The 24,813-nt window shown below is 45.3% G+C and overlaps 1 protein-coding gene across 12 annotated transcripts in view; it reads left to right on the forward strand.

Annotated features, from left to right (window-relative positions):
• The window catches only part of CACNA1G (calcium voltage-gated channel subunit alpha1 G), a 1,457,373-nt gene that overhangs the window by 1,415,159 nt on the left and 17,401 nt on the right, over positions 1-24,813 (forward strand). For 9 of the 12 annotated variants that reach the window (XM_069654906.1, XM_069654897.1, XM_069654896.1 and 6 more), the window contains 3 exons: positions 4,430-4,564; positions 13,988-14,177; positions 21,927-22,096. In XM_069654906.1, coding sequence (XP_069511007.1) covers positions 4,430-4,564; positions 13,988-14,177; positions 21,927-22,096 — 495 coding nt within the window. The remainder of the gene's footprint in view (positions 1-4,429; positions 4,565-13,987; positions 14,178-21,926; positions 22,097-24,813) is intronic. The other 3 variants (XM_069654902.1, XM_069654904.1, XM_069654905.1) reach the window with 1 other exon arrangement.

Consider the following 24,813-nt stretch of genomic DNA (forward strand, 5'->3'; position numbering starts at 1 on the left):
GGTGAGGTTCTTGATGCCTCTAAAATGCAAGAACTCACCGCTCCAGTGGCACACTTCAGAAATGTCTAATGGCAGGAGTAAATGGATCAATCAACCATTTTGTAAGCTCCCAGGCCACACAAAGAGTTACTAATTGTTCAACCCTATACCATATAAATGAATGTCAATATTAACCGCGCGTGTCCACATCCCCTTACTGTTCCCCCCCCCCCTCCCTCCAGCACTATCTGAAATGTCGTCAGGCCTAGTACATTAGTCACTTGTTTTGTTCCTCCCCACCCTCTCTGCACCCCTCTCCCTCACCTTTTGTTTTTCTCCAGCTCTACCAGAAATGTCGTCAGGCCTAGTACAGTAGTCGCCTGTCTGTTTCCATTTCCTTCCCACTCTCCCCCTCCCTTCCTTATCTATGTCTTAGCTCTTGCACTATCTGAAATGTCGTCAGGCCGAGTAGGATAGTAAATTTCACATCCTTACTGTCCATGGCCTGTAAGAATATCATTGTATTTTCCCTTGTTCCCTCCCTTGCCTTGAAGCGCTTTGAAACACATTGTGTATAGGCGCTATATAAATAAATTATCATATCATATCATGTCACCTGCTAGGCCGATCACCATTACGTTTTACGTGGCTTAGCTGCATGGCTCAACACTTTGGTCCTGGAGCGGTAACCCTCTGACTGCCCTACATTTAAAATGTAACATATGCTAAACGCGGCCTTAGAAACCCATAGCTTCATTGCAGTCTTTGTTAAAAGGGTTGGTGTACGTTTCCCAGACCATTGTGGTTCACAATTCACATCGCTGCAAAACACCATCAAAGCAGACGTTATTCGGACCATTCCTACGAGCATCCCGATGACGTGCGTGGACTTAGTGGGCGTGGAGAGTAAACCACAGGGAAACACTGAATAAGGATTGGCCGATCCCCGTGTTAAAGGGAGGGCAGGCATTCTTTGCAGTTTTCTGTACTAACACCGGCCACGTTTCACAAGTGTCAACAGTTCTAAAATGATAACACCTCAAATAAAGGATCTCAATGAATGACCCCCCCTGAAGAAAATCTTTACCAAAAAGTGACGCAGTACAAATTAAAGAAATGAGCTTCTACTGAAAGTGGCTGCGTGCAAATAAGTACAGAATGTAGGGGAAGCGAAGCACAGGATGAGGTCCTCATCAAAGCATTGAATGACAAGAAAGAAAAAAAGAAAAAGGAACTTTCAAAGACAGGGCACTGCAATGGGGATGCCCCCTGGTGGCAGAGACAGAGAGTGCAGGGGAGGGGGGAACAATGCAGGTATGAAGGGGAACCTATTGGAGTAAAGCAGGTAAGTGATAATTACAGATGGATAAAATCACACAGGCACACTTGGAAGCCACATGACAGTATTTCAGCAATAACGTCTATGGATTTCTTTCTTAAAGAAAAATCGTAAGACACAGCATTTTCATACACAACACAAAAGTCCTCAAAAATGTTGGCTGACTTTGGCAGCCAGCTACTTTTTCATGAAAACATTCTTCGTCGACATTACATTGAGCCAGTTTGATTGAACTTAGGGCCTGATTCATTTTTTTAACATCTTTATTTAATATTTTCAAAACAAGCATATGAAAGAATACAATAGTGTACATTGTTAAACAATACACGTGAGATATTATGCATCCTAACATATCCAGTTACTATTCAACAAATACATCCAAGAAACCATTTATAGGTTAAGCGTTTACACACACACTGGGCAACAGTCATTATTTCTAAATAGCAGCAAAATAAATTCAAAAAACTATTATCCTATTTTCTACACCTAGACAAAAAGACAAAAGAACAAAACAAACATTTACACACACACAGTGATGGAAACAATATCTATACCAATACCATTACATTTCCATCCCTGACTGTTTAGACCAGTACATTAATCAATCTGACACCCCACTGCCATATACATCATTGAAGGGCCTTCAAAGGGCCTGATAGGTGTCTACCTTACCCTGCCTGTGTAACATGACCCGCTCAAAATAAGATAGTAGCAAAGTATCATTAATCCAACCCTCAACTTGCGGCTTCTTCCCAGTTCTCCATATTCTCAAGATCTGCTTTGCCGCTATTACCAGCACTTTGTCAATCCAACTCCCATATAGCCTAGCACTTATACAACGCCCATTATTCGACAATAACAGCACCTGTAATGGCATTCTTGGAAAGCTGATGGATAAAATCACATCAAGGCTATCTAATACTTCACACCAGAAGGTAAGTACTCGAGGACAGCATATGACTCATAGCATATGAAGCAACGTCCCTTTCTCTTTTCCCCAGCGTAGCATTGCGCCCCACATTTACATTTCCCACTCTGCCCCATTGAACATGAAGCCCCTTCTTGTTATGGTTCATCTCTTAGTATAAAGAGAATTCTCATTGGCCCTGCCATGTCACGCCCAGCTTAATACCAAGGAGCAGGGAGCCACGGCACTATGCGCGATGAACTTTACAGCAAAGGCGGTTGGACTTGTGATTGAGGTGCTCCAGTGTTTTTGAGTGTGTTTCATAATCATATTTATGATGGGCCCATGCTTAGGGTCTTTGATGATAATGGTGGTTTCCATCCTCAACATGTTTAGATGATCCAGAAAACCCGATTCCCTCTTTCTTTCCCTCTCTCCCATGGTCTCTCTCTCTCTCCTGTCTCTCTTTCACTACCTCTTTCCTTTCTCTGCCTCTTTCAGAGGTCGGAGTGGGTGGGGACTGAAGGGCACGATGTTCCTCTACTTTTCAGGGAAATCCACCCTTGTGCCACTACTTTTTGTAACTCAGAGAATCATTCATGGACAGTTATGAAAGGCACCTTTGGTTTTTGCTTCCCCCTTACTGGGGTTTTGAACCTGGGTCCTGCTCATTAGAGTCTCATCTCATATAGTGCTCAGCTATCTCACAGCTACTGGTTTGCTTGTCTTTATTTGAATGGCCTGGCCAGTAGTCTTCAGCAATTGAGCATGTCAGGGATTCGAACCTGTGTTGCACTGCATTGTCTTGCTTCCAAGACAAACGCATTGCCCCTGAGCTATCCTTCCTCCAGCAGGCACAGCTGTGTGTGTAGGTCATAGGTGGGGGATGGTGGCTTTAGTCCTAGGCATGTCCCTTAAGTAGGGGTGGACTGGGAACCAAACGAGATATCATTTTCAAAGTGGCCCCATATTACACATTTTCAGTAAGCCCAACCCTTTAACCATTGGAATTTGGAAATACCACACAAAAGAGGCCCACGGTGCAGAGGCCTACCGGGAAATCTCCAGAGTTCCCCATAGGCCCGTCCACCCCTGCCAATAAGAGGTGTGAATGGAAGGTGATTAGAAAGGGGAAGGCTGACAAAGCTACGTGCTGGGGGAGAATGACTAAAAGGAATGATGGGCATTTAAGATGATATGATATGAGATACCATTTATAACGCGCCTATACACAAGTGTTTCAAGGCGCGACTAGGCAAGGGAGGGGGAATAGAGGGAAAACAGAGACAACGATCCTGCTAGGCCAGGTGTCATTCAGATCGCATAAGTGCATGGGAAGGGGGAGAGGGAAAATTGCGGGGTGGGGGGAGGGGATAGTGCAGTACATGGGATAATAGAATAAATAACAATAAGTAAAAGTACAGCCAGCTGGTAGCAAGCGCAAGTGTAAGTGCAGACATCAGGTGTCAAGTGCTGGGAGTGGGACTGTAGGGATACAGAAAACAGTCCCCAAATGCGGGGGTTGCCAGGAAGGAAGTGCAGGTGTGCGGCTGGTGGGGGAGGGGACCTGGGCCCAAGATCAGAGGGTGGCCAGGTAACCAGTGCAGTTTCAGTTTCAGCCAGGAAAGTCAGCAGGGGAGAGGAGGAGAAAAGGCAGAAGCAAAGAGAAAGATTTTGTGGTGCTTCCGGAACCGGAGATGATTCTCCTCAAGTTTCAGGGAGGCAGGAAGGCTGTTCCACTGGCACTTCTTTCTTCACTGTTTCTTTCACTGTTGGGAGGTTGAATGGACGAAAGTCAGGCCCCAGGTATGGGGTTTGTATTTGGGGTGCGGAGCATGGCAGGGTGGGGACCATAGTCCCTTGTCTTTTTTAGTACACTCACCCTGTTTTTCTTTGTGTGCCCCGCTCCTTTGTCTCCAGTGCTATCCCTAACGCAGTCTTTCTTTCTCTTCTACTACGTCATTTGCTCCTCTGCCCCTCTATCTGCTTCTATTGCTGTCCTGCTTTCGCTTCTCTCCATGACCCTGTCATTCTCTTTCTGCCTCGCTCTTCCTTTCCCATGCCACCAGGGCCACTCTCCAGTCTCTGCTCCCCCTTCTCCCTCTCTGTATAGAGCGATGCAATGGGTTTTGGACTCTGTGGGTGATTTCTCGTGCTGCTGTGTTGCTCTTTGCCTGACCCTTAATCCTCTTTCCCTTGTCTAGATCCCTCTGGCGGAGATGGACGCTCTGTCTCTGACGTCAGACATTCTCTCAGAAAAGTCCTGGTCCTTAGCTCTGACGGACGACTCTTTGCCTGACGACACTAACACAGTCTTACTTAGCGCCCTGGACAGCAATGTAGGCACCGCGATGCGCTCTCTGTGCTTGGAGGTACTCAGGGCTCAAAACACTGCGCGCTTCCGAATCGGCCACCCTGGCAGGGAGCCTACATTAGTGCAAATGGCAACTGTTCGGAATTATTTTATTTAAAATTTTAAAAAGTGTAGTTCAGTTTAGGGGTCCGCCTATTAACCTCTCAAACAGTACAGCCTGGGCAGTTTTTCACAACGTATTAAAATATGCTCCAATTAAATTATGTTTTAAAAACTCACGCACTTTCATTGCGGGCATCCGGAAATCCTGATTCAAATGTACTATTCTGCGGGTCAATAACCGTGCAGCCTAATTCATTATCACCATTATTCGCAACATAGCAACATGCAAAAATGTATTACCACCCAAAAACTTTAGTCTCAAAAATGGAAAAAACCAGAATACATTGCATGAAAATTAAAGGCATCAAGCGCAATTCATTAATTATTTTTTAAAAATCCCCATGCTGTTTCAACCAAGACAGTCAAAAAGAAAACACGAAGATGAATATTTATCAAAAACAGCAACTAACTCTTCCAAGGAGTGACTCTTCCAAGGAGTTCCTCAAACCGCCCAATGGGCTGGGGAAATGTCAGGACAGGAAACTCCCTTCACAAGCTCTCTCTCCACCTCCAGCTCTCTCTCCATGCCCCACAAACTCGGGGCTCTGAGCACTGGGCTCCAAGCAAGAAGGGGCCTCTGCTGGTCACTGTGACCTTTGTCTTCTTAAGTCTTCCAAGGCTTTGGAGAGGCCCTTCAGACACTTCCAGACCTGGGAGACCGAACAACAGGCTAGTTGGATTCTAAGAAGCAGGCAGAAGCCCTCTTCTCCGGATCCTGGCAGAGGCACAGTGGAGTTGCTAGCCTGTCTCGCTTGCAAAAGGAGAGGTGTTTCTTTGGGGTCCTTGGTAGTGGAGGCCCACATGCCTCCAAAGATGTGGGCTTTAGCAGGAACCTATGTACAGTAGAAGCTCCATTATCTTACATGAAGGGAACTCAGTGGGGCCGGACAATCAAATACGCTTTACAACAAAATGTCAGTTTTCCAGAGAAGCAGAAGACATGTGACAATGGTTCCTAGCCTTTTTGCTCTGTTTACTGGCCCTCTACCCTTTGGAAACCTGGTTGTGCTGGGTGAAAACTAAGTTATCCATCAAGAGCAACGCCACTATTACCAAAGGGGCCAGGTGCTGCATAATAAAGTTATCTGATTCAAAGGGGGCCTGATAGACCTTTTTTCTGCTCTTGTTAGAAGCCTCAATAATGGCTCGCAGCAAAGTCTCCCTAAACCATAGAGTTGCTAGTAATTGTCTGCAGCGTGGAAAGTGCAACCTCCTGTGAGAGTCGGCACAGGGCTGATGGCGCCCCGTTCCATGCCTTCCTTGACATCTTGCATGGATCCAGGGTCCTGCATAACCTTTCTTGGCACTCCTCCCAGCATGCAAGGCGATTTCACCTGGTAGGCGGGATTAGGTCCACCATCCAGTGGGCAAGGAGTCAATAGACTGCTTAATGAACAGTCCAGAACCATTGGGCAGTTCCATGGTGTGGTGCACACCTTGCCAGTGGGGAAAACTGCTGCCTTGCCCTGGAGTTGGGTTACGCTTCCCAGCAGGCTTACGCTGGCACGCACATGCCCCTGACTTGCCGAAAGGCACACATTCACGCTTTCACATGCAGCTGTGCTTTGTGAAAGGAACATGCAGCTTTTCATCTTGCTAGGCCTGGTTCAATACTAAGGTCGAATGCATTTTAAGAGTGTGACGTACGCCTCCAGGGAATGGTTACCTTACACTCCTAGGCAGTGGTCGAAGTGAGCGAGCGGGAGCGGTCGGGAGCGTTGCTCCTATACTTTTTTAAATTACCTTGTACAGCTCCTATACTTTTATTTTGTTGTTTGGTTTTGTTTTAAAATAAAAAGAGTAGGAAGAAGTTGAACCCTGCACTGAACGTTCCCTTAAACAGTAGGTGCAAGTGTTTGGGGGGTGTATTGTGTGTGGCAGGGGTTGTGGCAATGGGGTTTGGGGAGAGTAGGTGCAGGTCAGCAGGGAACATAGTTCCACTACTTCTTTGCATACACTTCGACTACTGCTCCTAGGGACTGATGTAGGCCTTCTGGGAATGATTACGTCACGCTCCGAGGGGCTACTGCATTTTAAGACTGTAATGTAGGCCTTCTGGGAAGGGTTTCGTAAGGAGTCGTCGCCATTTTGAAAGTGTGACGCATGCCGCCAGGGAAGGGTTGCATTAGCTTCAGCCCAAAGCACATGAGGGATAAGACAAAAGCATCGGCCTTATCGATCAGTGGTAGATGAAAAGAGGGTAGAGATAGTGAAGCATTCTGGGGGCTCGGCCTAAGAGGATGGAGTGCCTCATAGTTGTAATCCGAGCTCGTGTCGTTTTAAATACAATTGTGTTAGTTTGAAGACATTTCTCAAACTCCTTCATGGAACAGGTTGTTTTCCCTTTTCGGGGCATGCTTTCAGAGGGAGAATGCCACAGAGAAGGCCACGCAAGTCTACAAGGGCCCAGCCTCGGGCTGCAATGCCATTTTGTGGTGGGGTTGGTTTTCGCCATCTTTTTTAAGTTGAGAATAAAATAATTTTTACGGAGGTAAAAGTGTAATCTCCATCCCTAGTGTTGGATGTTTTCAAGCAAGTAAAAGCACATATTACCTTTTAGACAGGAATCGTTGTGTAACCCCTAATTCTTTGCACCTAGTAATTCCTTCAGATGAAACGATGCACTCTTATCTGAAAGTTCCTCTTCAGACCTTTAGGTGAGAATATTCGAGCTCCTTTCTAGGGCCCTGTTCTGCTGCTGCCACTAATGCGAGCGTATCTGTGGAGGCGCTAGGTGGCCGCACGCAGCAGGCAGGCTCCTTTCTGTCTCTTGCTTCCTACTTCTTGTTCAGAATATTTTTACTCACACGTTGTAAGTCTTTGCCTGGTATTAGGGGGTTCAAGTGGCTGGTGCAGCGCTTACCTGTAGGGCCCGTTCTACCCTGCTTTGACCAGGGCGCCACATAAATTTATATGGGCCAGCCATGGCTTTGAGTAATAAGACATAGCATAATACAGCTAATGGGTGGGTCAATAGCAAAAGTTACGCTCTGTATGGACTGTCGAGGGATGCTGCGTACGGAGCAGAATTAAAGCTGTTCAACGTTACAGCATATACAGAAGGCCGGTTTCTCGAAGCGTGTGCTCTGGAGCAAATTAAAGGAAGTCACAAACAAGTCATCTCCGTAGTTAAGATTCATTATTCTAAAGGTTCTCAAAAAGAAGATTTTCATCAGCTGACATTGGGCATCATTATACGTTTGCTGGTATCTCGGCGGTAAATCTTCTGAGATACCACTAAACGGAATTACTGTTACTGCCACTTGGTTCGGCGGCAACACCGCCAGATTACCAGTGGCAGTGTTAATTGGAATCCATAGGACGCCATGGGGGATATCAGTGGAATTACCGCATCAGTAATTCTGATGAAATCTGGCAGAAAGGTGGCGGATTTAGCACCAACTTAACGCCAAAGTCATAGCTGAGCGGTGCGGAATGCGGCGGTGTACGGTTTTACCACTGCATTTTACCCACACGGCCCAACTTGTAATTAGGCTGATAATATGTTAACACTTATCTACATATATGATTGAATGGTATGCTTTTTGAATTTTGAGGGAATTCTTTATCGACTACTTGTAGTGTATTTAGTTTTGTTTAACCATAATCACTGAAAAAAATAAGTAACACATAAAAAAAATACAACATTTGAGATGCACTTAAACCTTTGGGACCTTAGTTCACCCACACGCATCTCAAAGAGTCTCCTGGCACACCAGATGTGCTCCATTGCAAAGGTTTGTGAATGCAATACAAGGTGGAAGGTTTCAAACAGATGTTCATAAGCAGAGAACACCTCTGAGACCCAGCTCCAGCGTTCCTCCAGAGATACACGGACCCAAGGAGCTAGCTTGGTGCATGTGTAAAGCTCGGGTGACAATGTGCTTTACACATAGCCGACTCATAACTTCTCTTTGCGTCTGCTTCCTTTAGCTGCCCAGCCAACATTTACTCTCTCTCTGATTTTTCTGGGCCGCCTCTGAAAGAGGATCAGGCCAGCAGAAAGGCCAACTTTTTTATTGCACCATGTGCTGTTTGGTTGCCGCCAAACAAAATTCAATAAACTCTGCAATTTCCGGCCTCGAGAACTGAGTTCCAAAAGATATGTCCAACCTTGCATCTTCCATCTCGCAGAAGAAAAACTGGAGGGATACTTCTTCTGTCATTACGTCTGATTAAAGAGCAAAGAGGAAATGTCACCTGGGTGCTAAAAATAAACATGTCAGATCTCGGAGCCGTATATAACAATCTCTTAAGGAAGAAAAGTCAGATTAAATAGAGAGTAAAGGCTGAACTGTTTTAGCGCTAGTCTGACTGAAAAGTGACCTCGTCTGAGAGGCGTGGACAGGGTGGGAAGCCTCTCCCAGTCTTTTGAGCCCTGATTTAATAGTGACCTCCGTCTGGCATCGACTGTCTGTCAGTTTCATCTAGAAATCAGTTGCCATTTCTGCCGCATTGTGAACCTAATGGTGTCACTAACGCCCAACCTCATCACACCCACTGTTGCTAAGTGTTTTGTTTGTTACCATCCATTTGGATGTGTGCTGTTTTCTACCATCTTGCTAACATGTTGTCATGATTACTCTATATTGTAGGTGGCTTTTTTTAACCGTGACAATATTTCCCATCATGCTTTATGGCATTTTGCATCTGAAAAAATGATTTCCTAATTACTTAAGATCTATAAATTGAACTAGCCACATTCTTCGAAATTGGGGACTAACACCTCGCAGTCGGAGATATCTATCAGTTGTTGCACTTACATTCTAAGACAGGGGGCGGGAACCTTAAAGCAGCCCTGAAACGTGGGTAGGGGTCATATTATTTATACTTTTGCAGAGCTGGTCACTAAAATGGCTGTGATCTACCAATGCCAGTGTCTTGGGAGGTGGGAAGGAACATATGCAGCGTGGCAGTCCTACGAAAGGCCCTCCAGACACATCATGCCTGCCCATCTCAAACAGCCACTGCATGGCACGCAGCTTTACCCGTATAACTCAGGGTCAGCGTGCGCCTCTCACAGTCCCAACTCTTTTGTAAATCATTTACTGTTGTAATCGGCTTCCGGCTTCTCCATCTCTTCCAGGTAGCAAACATTTACAAATCCTTATCAAACCCCTCCTAGCGGCATATCGCGCTCGCTACCTTACTCTACTGAGTATGCAACCTCTTGATCTGTGTTTATTCCAGTCAGGTGCTGGCTGTCAGGACCATTTCCCTCATCAAACTTCTTACTGCTAGTGCCTTCAGGGTGTACGTGCACATACATCCTATAAAAGAGGGCTTTTCTGCCTTTAAAATGTATACATCATATTTGTACAGGGGATGAGAGACAACCTTTTTCCGGTTCTCCTGCAATTCCCATTATCCACCGGGCTGCCATTTTCTACCCATGCACCGGGACTCCCAGAGGCACCCAACACTTGCAAGGTTCAGCCATTTACCATTTACAATTGTGGTCGCTGATCTCAGAGCATTCTCATAGTTGCCTTTCTATTTCTGTAGGGGTGTCCTCCAGCAATAGACAGATCTCTTCAGTTGAAGCCCCCACAATAGTGTGTACAGTGTTATGTGATTTGAACTTCTACAGCGCACGGTCAGCAGAGGTATCTTGGTGCTAATAGAGAGAGAAGGAGGACCACTATCTATCTGCCACCGCTTGTTAGAATAAAAGAGTCTTTAGGGACCTTCTGAAGGCCAGATGATTTGACAAGGCCTTGACAGATAGCGGGAGATCGTTCCACATTCGGCCAGCAGCCACTGAGAAAGCTCGAGCTCCGATACACTCCAGGCGGTAGGGTGGCACTACGAGCAGGCCTGACAATGCGGAACGCAGCGATCGGGAGGGGCAGTAGTGCACAAACTTGGACTGAAGGTATTCTGCTCCCAATCCATGATGCGCCCAATGCACAATACAAAGTGTCTTAAACTCAATTCTCCAACTCACAGGGAGCCAGTGCAAGGCACGTAGCACCGGGGAGATGTGAGCTCCATACGGTGACCCTGTGGCTACCCGGGCGGCCAGATTTTGTAGGCGCTGAAGCCGTTGGATCAGTCCTTTAGGCTGCGCAAGATATAGTGAATTACAATAATCCACCTGGCTGAGCACCAAGGCAGCAACAACCGGTGGATGAAGAGAAGTGGCCAGGAATGGAAGAACCCTATTCAGTGTTTTAAGATGGAAGTGACCCACTTTACATAAGGCGGAGACTTGGTCACTCATAGACAGAGAAGCCGAGTGGGTCACACCAAGATTCTTCACCTTCCTCACTGGAACAGGGAGAGGACCCAAGAAAGAGGGCCAGAAAGAAGACACCCACAGTGAAGGATCAGGAGGACTGCCTACCACCATTACTTCTGTCTTGTCCCCATTCAACTTCAACCAGTTTTGGCCCATCCACTCGCCTATGATAGCCAAGCACTGATGGAGGCGCAACGACACCTCAGCAGGATCCGGATCAAGGCGGATCGAAAACTGGGTGTCATCGGCATAAGAGTAGCACCTGACGCAGAGGGAGCGGATGAGGCAGATTAAGGGCCAGATGTATATGTTGAAGAGAAGGGGCTACAAGGCAGAACCCTGTGGGACACCACAGGTGAGGTGGTAGGAGTGTGAAAGACAAGAAGAAAGAGAGAGCACCTGAGTGCGATCAGCCAGGAATGACGAGAACCAGGCTAGGACCTGATCCGCAATCCCAATCTGAGACAAACGGGTCAACAGGTTGGGGTGGTCAACAGTGTCAAAGGCCACTGATAGGTCTAAACGAATCAGGGCCCCCACCTGCATCAACCAGCCTGGCCATGTCATCCTGAACTGACACCAATACACTTTCTGTGCCCCGACCAGGCCTAAACCCTGATTATGCAGGGTCAAGCAGTGTAGAGGATTCCAAAAAAAAGAAAGAAGAGGGGATACCAAAGACTCCAATAGCTTCATAGGGAAGGAGAGAGATGGGATGAAAATTAGTGTGAACCTTCACTTGTGTGCGTCGTCGTTCCTCTTGCCCTCTCAGGCCTTTGTCACATGATTTAGCAAGTTTAAAGTGTTTGCGTATGTTATTGCCTGGCATGTTCACCTGATAGCTGGCCTTTAAATCTTTTCCAGGATGTTGATAAGTCAAGCATATGATTTAGCAGTTGGCTCAATTGATTTGTCCATGGTCACGTCCTTATCCTTTCTTACAGGACCTTTAAAGCCTGAAAGGATTAAATAGGTTTACATTATATCTAGATTGGCATACCTTCATTGCCAGTTCCTAGGCAATGCCAATTGAGAGTGTACTGATGGAGAACTGGCTCCTGTGGCACACTTGAGTGGACCTCCTCTCCTAACGCTCTCTGCTGCCTATCATTAAGCAGCATCTCGGCTCTCACCCCAAACTGTTATAAGACTTATATAGGGAAGGGGCATGAAGGTGTTACTGATGGTGAAGTAAACTGCAACCAACAGTTTGTCATTATCTGTTTCTCTTTTCCCCCTGCTATAGAAGCTAGTAGAGTTGTTTAGCACGGCTTTCCCCTTACAAAACCACACTGCAACAAAATCTTTACCCACTTCCATTGAGGTATCAAATATCATTCGCCTAACAGTGAATCCCCCCACCACTGCCGCCAAGTTGATTGGCTCTAGGAGGAGATTGCACCAAACATGTGCCCACCAGTGTGGCGTGGACCTTCACTCGTTCCCTGTAACCTTCCACATCCTCAGAAATAGGCAAAATAGAGTTGGTGTTTTTCTGCCGCCGCCGCCTCTTCAGGGTCCATGGATATCCGTGCATGCGCCCGATTTCGTCTCATTGCTTTTACACCATATTCTTGGAACGCTCCGGCTTGACTTTCTCGCTGTAAAATGATAACATCCACCATCTCGCTAATTATTCTTCTGCAACTCATTGTTGGCCCATAATCATTGGTTTCAGTTGTAGATGTTAAGCCAATGTACTGGTTCAAAAATAGTCCTAAATCCTAGAGCAGTAAATTTGTATGCACAGAAATTAGACTAGGCTATGTAACCAACTGCTTGGGATATGCCTGTCTGTAGGCACCAGAATAGCCTGTTCTTCTTGTCACAGCAGTGACGGAGATGGCTCGGTTGATGTTCACCTAATGATAGTGGCATCAACTAAACTACGGAGTGGAGAAGAGCAACATGGTGAATTCCAGATACAGTCAGGTAGAATTCCTCCCATGGTGCACTGTCAGGGTGCACAACCCTGGTCCGCAAGGGCCACAGTCAAACCAGGTTTTTAAACCTTCCGTTATAAATGGCCATGAAATACATTAGCATATAATGGATAGAAATGGAAAATCAGTTGGATAGCTATTGATTATGCTGAATACCCGAAGGATTTCCAAGAGCGAAAGGCTGGAGTTCTGCATCGCTGTTGTTCGGTCATTCTGCCCTAGTGAAGGGTTCCAGATTTTGGAATGACTCATTTCTAGTTAATTGTTTGAATGGACAGCACAATTGCAGAAGCACGCAGGCACCTTGCCATTGGTCAATTAGAGACACTTTTCTTGATCTCATTGTAGTGCACACCGAGGACCTAGAAAGGTAGATTCGACCAGCTGTGCTTTACTACTCCAAGGCTTTGCGAATTTCCCCGGGCATCCACCACTGGAGGGTTGCCCCATACTCCACAACACAAGAATTGCCATTACTCGTACACACGCACTCTCCTGGCGTTGGGCTGCACACCAGCCAATGATCACTTGCAATCAGGCGAGCTGCACTTTAATTGGAAAGGATCCACGCAGGAGACGCTGTGGCAAAGATGATCAGACAGGGTAAAAACCCCAAATTATAATGGGAAGCCAGATTAGAACATGACGCCCCACCTCCCCGACCTTGCAGCACACTTATAAACAAAGTTTATGTTAGCTTGGAGGATATGGAAATTATAGGTAGAGCCGCAGAGTATGTTTGGCATGCCATGATGAGGTGTATTTCATGCCATCATCCTTTGTGCTACACTGAATAGTTATAGTTGGGATATTGAAACAGTTATTGGCCAAAGAGGTGACTCTCTAATAAGGTACCAGCCGGATGTGTCCCTGAGGCATGATGTAGGTCTATTGCTCGGTCTCGAGCTTTCGTCTCCTGTCTGTACCGTGGTGACTGTCTTTGCGTGCTAGCAATACCTGTCTGGCTTTCTGTTGGGTCCTTGTGTGTAGCTTCCATTGCGTTCCAGTCAGTGTTGTATCTGTTGTAAGTGCACCATGCGTGATAGTTAGACCATTGCTGCTTATTTCTTTCGAATGAAGCGCCCTTTCATGTATTTTGCAGACTGAACTTGTGTCGAAAGAGGATGTTGCAGCAGGAACTCAGGAGAAGAACTTGCTAAGTGTAAAGAAGCCATCTGTTGGTAGAACCCACTCCTTGCCAAATGACAGCTACATGCTCCAGACTCTGGATCCAAGCCCTTGGGATGGCGGCCCGGCACACAGGATCCCATGCCCTAACAAGGACCAAGCAGGTGCGTCGCCTTTTAAATGTTCAAAGAGGGTGGTCTCAAGAAGCCATGTCATGATTTCTGGATACTTATGGCCTCATTACGACCCTGGCAGTCCGGGAACTACGGTACCGGTAAGCATGCCGGTGCCGTAGTTCCCGGACTGCCATACTATGGGCTGTGCTCGCGGGTGCCTGATAGCCTGCCAGGTTTTTCCTGGTGGACTGTCCGGCACCCGCGAGCACAGCACGTCGGATGCACCGGCACAACTATGGGGCAGAATGGGGATGAGGAGGCCCTTGATTCCGGCACACGAAAATTCACAAGTACCGGGTCCGCCTAACTCGGCATGACCCGATTCTTGCCCATTCACGAGTGCCGGAACAAATGCAACTCCGTGGGCAGCCTTGCCAGTTTTAACGGCACGGCTACCGCCAGAGTTGTAATGAGGCCATTAGACATCGAGGGGGGAGTGTGCTGCGCGATGTCACAGGGCACATGATCACATGTTCCATCTTTACTCCTGCCATATTTTTCCTAGAAATTCCACTTTCTTAACATTGTGCAGATTTTTTTAGGTAACCTTTTCAACAACTTGTACAATTGTTTTGAAGTACGGCATGCCTTGCCTATTGTTGTTAATAATATATTCAAAAATGCAATGCAATGTTATTTTCATGTCAGTTATCACAGGCAATGTCATGCATGCGGTCATCAGCTATGAACATGGATGGTTAAAGTGCAACTAAATTCACTCGGTAGAATTCAATGTATTCATGATGTCACTGTTTTCCCACTGTGTTTCCATTGGTTGGTTCTTTGATGTCCTTGCGTCATCTATGTTAAGGGTCAGAAAGGATCACCATAGCCTCTCATTAGGATATAGTGGGCTCCACGATAGGTTGGACTTTATGCTCACGATTGAACCCCCAGCCATTTTCAGCATTTGCATGTGGCATGTGGTGAAATAATTGGTGGCATATGTGAAAGTAGTCTGTATCTCTACTGGGAGCAAGGCAGGGACAGGCACACATGCAACTACTTGCTGTGTAATGCACATCGGTGCCTGTAACATTACTGTCTAACCAAAATCCCTCCCTCAGACAAATCGCTCAATGCATTCTAGGATCCACCCAATGCCTGTATGTCACCTCCACATCCTCTACCATTGAGTCAATTACAAGAAACTGCCAGAGCCTATAAACAGTGCCTAAACAAGAGGCCCTACTGTGGGAAGATACTCTGCCTAAGCTCAACAAGGACCCCATAGAACCCATATTCCAAAAACAGTTTAAAACTCATTTTTTCATTAAGGTTGTAATTTAACAACCTCCTTCCACTCCGTTTGCCACCTGCTCGCTACATGCCTGTGATGATGTCCACCCACCCAAATCCAATACCTGTTTAGAAGGCAGCTCTGTGGCACCAGTTCCGATCAGTGTCTGCTTTTGCTGCTCTGAAATTCATGGCAATTATTTTGCATAACGTTTTTCAAATGCCAATGTTAGACTTAATTTTAGAAAAGCATAAATATAATTGATTATTTCCTTAATACACAATAGATTCTGGATCCAACTCGCTCTGTTTATTTTCAAACATATTTTTATTGATTGTTTCTGTTTTTGACTTACAAATTCTCTCCTGTCCCGCAACTCCCCTCCCCTCGAACCCCCTACCCCCAACCCCTGGTCAGCTGCCACCATTGTCAGTATCAAGTCTTAAAATCCAGTCCACTTGTAGATTCAGCAGAATAGATCCACAACTCTTATTCTTTGCGGGCACCAATTCTTTCGACAGTCTTTATGCAGAAAATCCAACACCAAATCCCAGTCCTTCTTAAACCTCCTTTGTTCCCCTTGTAACACATATGTAGCCCATTCCAAAGAGATAATGCCACATTTTCATTAACCAATCCTGCTCGGTAGGGCCCATAGATTTTTTCCATTTTTGTGCAATGAGTGACACAGCGGCTACACTCAGAATCATATAAGCTTTCTTTTGACTCTTTGCAGAGAGAACCTCCATTATATCCCCATACCCAACAATGCTTCCCCCATGTCTCTACGTATTTGGGGCCCAAAAATCGCTTTCATTAGCTTATTAACACTTCCCCAGTATACCTTCAGTTTGGGACACTCCCACCATATATGAGTCATTGTTCCTTTTTCCTTACATCCCGCCAACTTTCCCCTGAAACGTTAGTATAAAACCTATGTATTTTCTCCGGAGTGAGATGCCATTGCACCATTATCTTGACCTACTTTTCTCGTATCTGAAGTGCCTGCATCAGTTTCGGAATTCCCTTACAAACCACCGACCATTGGCTCTCCGTAATGGTAGTGCTACAGCTTTCTCCCATAGTTTCATATACCCCCATTCCACGTGGCCTGTATTCTCTCCATTGATCTTATACAGTGCACCCACCACATGTCTGTCCCCTGGATTTGTGGTGCTATATTTCTCAAAAGGGGTAAGATCTATTATAAAGCTTTTAACTCCCATTAACCAGTGTCGGAGTTTAGCACACCTCAGTCTTTCATTTCGTTCAGGGAAAATGCTTGTTTACTTTATTGAAAGGACCTCATCTCTTTACCCTCCACCATATCACCCATCTGTAAACATCCAGCTTTGCAGGTCTTGAATGCACTCCGTTCTAGTCCCGGGTAAACTGGGGATTGTAAAAGGTGAGGGAAATATAGTGATACCTGCTCGCTTGTCCACTATGTCTGATACATGTGCTATCAACGCTGTAATTTTAATATTGTGCATATTAATGGGACAATCTTGTTTTTGGCATCAAAGGACTTCCTGTAGGGGCCTTCCCACCACTGCTCTGTTCATTCGCACCCACATTTTCTACATGTTCCCTTTAAACCATTCCCTGATAATTCTCACTTGGGCCGCTTGATAGTATATTTTAAAATCTGGTGCCCCCATCCCTCCCCTTTGAGTACTGATTCCGTTATTGGCTTCCATGCTGCCCTTGATTTCTTGCCTTTCCAGATATAATCCATTATAATCTTATTCAGTACCTTAAAGCATTTCTTGAGGACCTTCATTGGGAGCACCAGAAAATAATATAATTCTTTTGAGAGAACTATCATTTTAACTACGTTTATTCTTCCCGTCCACAAAGTGGTCAAGAAGTTGCATACCTTGAGCCATTATTTAATTGACTCCAAAAGAGTGGGAAAATTTGCTTGATACATCGAATCCAGAGAGTCAGTTACCTGAACTCCCAAATATCTTATGCCCTTTTGAGTCAATGCAAACTGATTCTCTCTGTCGTCACCCATTCCCAATATATTTCCTTCTTGAAATCTCATAATCACCGATTTGTGGATATTTATTTTAAGGCTCGACTTGCTCTCTTTTGACTCTCACGGTTGTCAGGATCTATCTGTGCTTTCTCCAGGTCAAACCGCTTTTTCTGTCTTTAGCTTGTTTTATGAAGGTTGACCTCACTATGCTTTGGTCTAGATATTTTGCTTCCTGTAAAGTCATTGTTAGAGCCACTCTTGTCAGTGTCTTTGCCTGTTAACTCCCAATCACTGCACAGTAATTTTGAAAACGTTGAATCAGTACTGCCAACACATAGGTTTGCTTTGGTTCTCTTGGCTTTGTCATTGCCTCCTGCTTAGTCCTTAGGAGTGTAAGAACCACAGTTCTCAATGTGTAACTCTTCTTTGTGTCTCTAGTCATTTTCAACACCTGTGTGCTAGTCGTGTAGGCTATTAAAACTATAGGTCAAAGGGTGCAAGTCTTCTTAAACTTCTTAGTCTTCAACAGCGCCTCAGCTCTAGTCTTTTGACATGTTTACTCTATAGATCACAATCTACAGCTCTTCTTAGGTTCACTTGGCATTGTCAGCACCACTGCACTGGCACCTTCCACAGGGCAGTTCTTACTTGGTCCTTTTGGCTTCAGCAGTGGCACTATAATAGGTTTCATAAATCCCACTGGGCAATTCTTCTTTGGCCCACTCACCTTTGTCACTACCACTAGGCCCTAGCTTTGGAGTGTTAGAACCAGAACTCCCACAATGCACTTTTCCTGTGGGATTTCTGTCGGTCTCTCGTTCCAATTGCTCCCTCCTCCCCTCCCTTTACATCTTTCTCAGTCCCATGACCTTTGTTCGCAGTTTTGCCTTGATGTCTAAATCTGCAATCCATGTGCCTTCTCCCTCCTCTATGCCAGGAGCCCATCATCCCCATCTTTCAGCGACTCTTAATCCAATTGGTGCGCTTGGGTTTGCTTCTCTGCTTCTTGTGCTTCAGTCTCTGTCTATAAAATTGTTTAAGGTATGATTTCAACCACATAACTTTGTGTGCAAGCTCATGCTTGCCTCCCTGATGCTTCTGGTTTGATCTCCATCACAGAGGTTGCATGCATCCTCGCCGGTATTGATAGCATACTCTCCAGTGTACCAGCAGGTTGCTCTCTTGTACATGAATATATATTTAAGGTTTTTTGAAAGATAATGGTTTAATTTCTTGTTATAATATTCCTTATTATATCTCTACATTCATGTTTCTTTCTATAATATTGGGATCTTCCAGCCAAGTAAAATGGGATCCAGCCCACTCAGACGCGTAAATTGCCAAGGCTTATCTCCAGGTACACCTATAAATAGCTTTGTGTTAATAGTAACATTAATGCAATTCCACAGCTGTGATTGCAATTATGAAAACATCTTTCTTTATTAATCAAAAACCAAGAGAATCTAACTTTCTTCTCGTTGAAATTAATAATACAGTACCAGTAATGCCGATGCGCAACCAGTCAAAGAATCGTTACGCTTTCTCCTCATCGAAATTATGAATGCAGCACCGTAAATCCTAGGCACAATCAAATGATCATCAATAATGTTTACGATGACGTGAGACCACCATTGCAGACTCATAGAAAGATATCAAACAAACATGTTTTCTGTGCTCTCCAGGGCAATTGACACTGAAGAGTTGAATTTCCTGTAGGGCAGGCGGCTTAGTAGCACTGTCGGAAATGCTTCCAAACGTATGAGCCACAAGACCAATTCCATTTATCATACCCGGCCCCGCCTCTAATGATAATCACACAGTGCAGAAACATAACCCCTTGTTTCCCAAAACTCATGCAGAATAAACTTACTTCTGTGTTCTCAGGGATTTAAACTGTCAATTTTCAGTCTTAAAACCTGGCAAATCTTTTACTTTAATATAAGACCCTGCCCTAAATAAACGCGTTTGTCTTGTTTTCTTTGACCCGCACAAGGTCTTCTTAGATAGTGTTGAAACACACAGTATTCCGAAGTGAGTCTCCAATCTTGGCCCCCTCCCTGCTCCTATGATCCCTTTTTGCTGCACTTACGCGGAAGACAGCGGTACTCCTGAGGCCCATTTTAGGTCTGACTCAGAATGTCCTTTTTACTTCAAATATTCAAAGATAGGAGTCAGATGCATATTCAGAGCACAAGCTATAGGTCTCTATTTCCAGACAGGAAAACGTCAACGCTCCAGCTAAGATTACAAGTAAAACAACCAAAAAGAAGCCCTAGCTAATGAGAGTCAACTTTGTAATAGTCCTTAATCCCCATGCGTACACATTCCATAAGCATCTATACATCCATCCAATCAGAGCCGCCATGCTCCTAAAACTCTAATTTACTCCAAAGGGGTATTCTGGCAACCCAATCCCAGGCATCACCATACAATGTAATGGTGCATAATGGATGCTCCATCCTGAACACAACGGCCCTTAGTCCAACCAAACATAGTACAGTCTAAATGTGTTTTAGTTTGTGTGAGGATCCGATCACTACTCAAACCTGTCCCTTTCTTCCTTTAGTGAACGTGTGCTGTCACAAATGCTGTCCCGGAGTCTCTTTACTGCCTCTCTGGCAGAAGAGTGCATTTGTTTAACTGATCATGCATTGTTGTTATTTTTATTAACAACCGATGGAAGAACTTTGCTCATTCCACATTGAGTTCCTCATTTCACGTCTCAGTCAAATGTAACCCTTTGTGGCTTTGTACAAGCCCCATTCTCTAGGTTCAGGAATATTAGCACTATGGCACACTGGCTGTCACAGTGTCTAGACAAAGGCCACCCTTCCCAGCACACTAAAGCGATTGTTCATGCTTTAGTAGGCTGGTAGAGGCATTCATGCATGTTCTAGTCTTTAATTTTATATTTACAGCTCAGAGTGTCCATATTACTCAATGCTGCATGCTAATGTGACCGCAGCTCCGCTTCATTTCTGAGCCATATCACAGTACACCTTTCATCTTTGAGATTTTGTCCCGACACCCTTGGCTCCTGAGTAATGTTGGTTATAGCGTATACCTCACGTCCAATGTCTACTCTCTGCCATGAAGCATACATAAACCAAAAAGTACATTTGAGTAGAAGCTGTGTTCAGCAAACGGACCCTTTATGGAAAGAGCACTTCTTACCATTAGAATATTGAAATAAAACCTATTCAACTCATGTATGTACAAATACTTCTTCGCATGTGTTGCAGATAGAACCCATGGATACTTTGGTTCACAATCATAAAATGGAATTAAAATATTGTATTTGACTTCGAAGTGTGATGTTTTCAAATTTTTTTTCATTTGATTTGAGTTGCCATCCACAGATGGATTTTGACTCCAGAATTCCCCACTATTTGAAGAAATAACAAAACTAAAATTGTCATTGCTACCGTTCCCTGTGCCTTGTCCCTTGCATCACTCATGCTGTAGTGCTGAAGGCAGCTGCCTCTCTATGTTCACCTGATAGTTACCAGGTAGACAACCCTTAGGAGTTCAGAAAACTGGAGACAAATATCCCAATGCCTAGGGAGCCTTCTTAGACCGCTGTTACGCAGAGTGCAGGTTTGTGCGCTGTAAAGTTGCTAATGGTCGTAGATTTCGTAATAAGAATCATTTTGGCCACTTAAAGGTATGGCCCTCAAGGGATGCCTAAGAACCAATGCTAGAGTGCAGTCTCTATTGAATAATTTCGTTACAGCAAAGCTGGCCGCATTGCCCTTGCCATGCACCTGCTTCTATAAGGAGAACATTTGAGCATCGCATCTGTAGGGCGCGGCTACAGTAATTTCCCCTTATGTGTAATAGGCTCCTGTCAGCAAGGCCATTACCTTACCAGGCAGAGCCCAGGTACTCAACTGTGGAATGTGCTAGTGGTGCGCGTGGTCCGAGGTGCACTGCCTCTTCAGGATTGCCTTCCAGGTTGTCTGGGGACTTCGTCCACATCATGGATTGCCAAAATGTCGGAAGAGCCAGCATGGCAGTCGGTGTCCTATAACTGTGCTGTTGTGGTTGTGATAGGAGACTCCTTCAAGTGGAAGTGAAGGGTTCGGGGTCTGAGAGCCAGGAACAAAAGGCCAACCCGGCTGGTTCAAGGCCGAAAAGGCTACACCTGCCAGGTCTTCCTTCTGTTCCCAGCCCTTGCCCAGTCCCTTTCAGGGGGGACCCTCCTTCCCCACAATCCTTCGCTGTGCCCCACCCAAACCGATCCACCGCCAGTCCGAATTAGCTGCTGCTCTTGGCACACTCATTCGGATTTCCTCTAGGCGGCACTCCCTGCAGACTTACGTACACGAGGAGACCTTTTGTACGTGGCCGTTCCGTACGTAGACCTTTAGCGGACTCGGTCTAGAGATAGCAAACCAAGTGACGAGAATACAGCTTTTATGTTTTGATGAGGATTGCATTGCATGGGTCTAGGTTAGTCCCAGTCTGGTGCATTGTTTTTGCTGCGCATGAATACTCTTGTATGTATTTGCAGGATCCACAACATCTGTGCAGTCCCAGCCTGCAGATACCTCCCGCCTCCTCCAAGTTCCGAGGGAACCTCTACACTGTGCAAACTCGAGCAGCAATACGGAATCTGAGAACATTCCCAAAATCCCTCCACCCCTGCGTTCTCCATCTGTTCAACGGATGCTACGGCGGCAGGTGAGTGCCCACGCTCTGCCTCCGAAGAAGACCCATGTTTGCCTAGAAATTGCCCTTTGCTCTCACCCTATTGGAACGGCTTTGCCAAGCATGCACAAAGCAGCATGCTTAGAACATGTTCTCTCCTCCCACGATCTTCTGCCTCGATTCCTGATCTACTCACTGCCACTCAAGATCAGCTCTGCCACCTGGCTCACTGACCACTCATCGACCACATCCACCCACTTCTTGCACAGGGAGCTGTGCCAGTCAGTTTCCTCATATCGGTTGGATGGCACATTTGTCTGAATGGCAAATTTAAGCCAAGTGATGTTGACAGATAAAGGATTTTTACTTAAAGAAAAGTAATTACCATAGAATCTCAATGTCCAGTGTGCACTGAACACATTGTTAGCTATAGACAGACAGGAGAAACGTGTGACAGTGTCGCAGTATGCATGCCTATCCTAATGTTTGTATTTATTGTTTGCTTGTTAGGCGCTTATACAATAAGAAGATACTGTTTCAAAGTGCCCACAGGGCAAGGGAGGCAGCAGGGGCGGGAAATACATTAAAATACATTAAAAACACAATATTTAAGAGCATTGGGAGGGGAAGTAAAAGAGGACAAACCTACTATGCCTTGTGAGTATTCAGAACGTGCAAGTGCAGCGTGGAAGAGGGCGGGGGGTAAGTGCTGGAGAGTCTGAGCTCATGTTTGAGGCACAGATGAAGTGCTTGAGGTGTTGAGTGCTACACGGCCTGGAGCCGCGAGGGGTGTAAGTGCGAGCCTCCAGGGCAGAGGGTGTAAGTGCAAGTGCAGAGGATAGACAGTACAATTACATCCATATGATTTGACAACTAGAGAGGAACATACGTAGCACTGCACACACGGATCCTGACCTTTTCCCAAAATCACCAATGTTAACTGATTGCAATAAAAAGCAATGTTTCTTTAGTCGAATTCTGCCATGGGACCTTCTTCCAATGCATACCCGTGCAAGCAGAAAAGCTTTATCAATGTTAAGTGATGGCCGGCCTGAGTAGGACAGAGCTGGTTGCATCAGACAGTGACATCCTCTAAGCATACGATGACTGACTATAATGCACAGCTGACGTCAGCATTTTAGGAAGATTGTAGCGACATGCGGCAATGGCAGGTTGAAGTCTGACGCCACCCTCGTGCATAGTACTGAAATTATAAATTGCTAATCATAGATAGACATCTGCCTTGTAAGATACTGCTCATGTGAGCAATAGGAAAGCCAAATGTTGTGGCATTTCTGTAGGTATGAGTATTCATATGCCAGGCGCTGCCATAAAAGTATTACTTGGCTGGTAAATAGTGTCAAATGCCTATCTATAGCCTATCTATAGCCTATAAAAGAGTACAACCTGGCGGCTTTATCAATGCAAGAAACAGACGCGAGAATACACATCTTGCTTAAAAGTCAAGTGGCTGAAAGCACATTTGGTTAAGACATTTTTATTACACAGGGATCTGTTTTACAGCTGCAAGTATGCAGTTACCTTTCAGAAAACCTAGTAATGGCAGCCTGATAAAAGCATATAGTTTGATGTTACTGTGCAACAGATCTAGCTCAAAGAGTTCCAGGAGGGTGTGTTTTGGGCAAGTGGTGGATGCGAATGGTCATAAGGCTTAGCATGCTAATAGGCAGTCAATAGCTGTGGGTAAAAAGCCAAGCAACACCCACAGGTTGTGTGTTCCTCCTCACGCGCCATTCCCCTCCAACCTGTACTCCTATGACAATAGATTTGGCTTATAGGTGGCTGTAGAGCCCCACCTAATAGTCAAAACTAAAAAATGTGCAAATGGAGAAGGGACATCCTGATCATGTAAAATGTCATTCATGTTACCCAGTGACATATGTAGGCACGTCAGCACCAGCTGCATGCAACCTCTTCGTTACTTCGTTCAAGTCCTTAAAGAAGTACTTCGAAGTGCTCAAGTAGTGGCCTTGGCTTTTTGTATGGAACTAATGATAATATTCCTTCTTCAGTTATTGATTAGGCACCCAGTGGACTGGTTCTCACTAAGTAACTCACACCTTTATCACTAGGTGAGTGAAAATCTCAGAAAGCACCAACGGCAGGACCAAAGATGGAGAGACTATGGCTATGGAACTGTATGCAAGAACCAACCTGGGACCTTGACAGGAGGAAACACACCCAAACACAAAAATTGCTTCACACACATTAAAGAAATATTTGCGAAAATAATCCGGTTTGACTGTGGTTTCCGACCCAAGTTCAACAAAATTTCAATAGAACGCTGTTGAAAATTATAGTTCATGAGTATACATCCAAAGTAAAGGAGCCCAACAGGTTTCAGTTTGTGTAATCCTTCATCAGGGACTTAACTCACTCATAGGGTCAATAGAATCAGCAGTTGCTAGGCAACCAGCAGAGCGTTCAGCAGCACCTTCAGCAGATGGGTGGCTTTTGCCTGCATTACAGTCTCTGCAGGTTTTTGTGCAGGATTCTGTCTTTGGTAATCACCACTACCACTGGTAGCATTCATGTAAGTCCACCCTATTACAGCCTTACCACTTCCCTAGTGGCAAGGGGAGTGATATTGCAGGAACTTTGCCAGAGGTATTCCAGAAATTCCACAAATACCTGCTGTATTTCTTAAAACAATGTTTATCCACGTCCACTTTCATTTTGATGGTGAAAATGAATAGTGCATGGTAATGATGAAATAATATATGCACTTC

The sequence above is a fragment of the Ambystoma mexicanum genome, chromosome 3q, assembly GCF_040938575.1.
Source record: "Ambystoma mexicanum isolate Mex_15411 chromosome 3q, UKY_AmexF1_1, whole genome shotgun sequence".
In the NCBI taxonomy this organism is placed as follows: Eukaryota; Metazoa; Chordata; class Amphibia; order Caudata; family Ambystomatidae; genus Ambystoma; species Ambystoma mexicanum.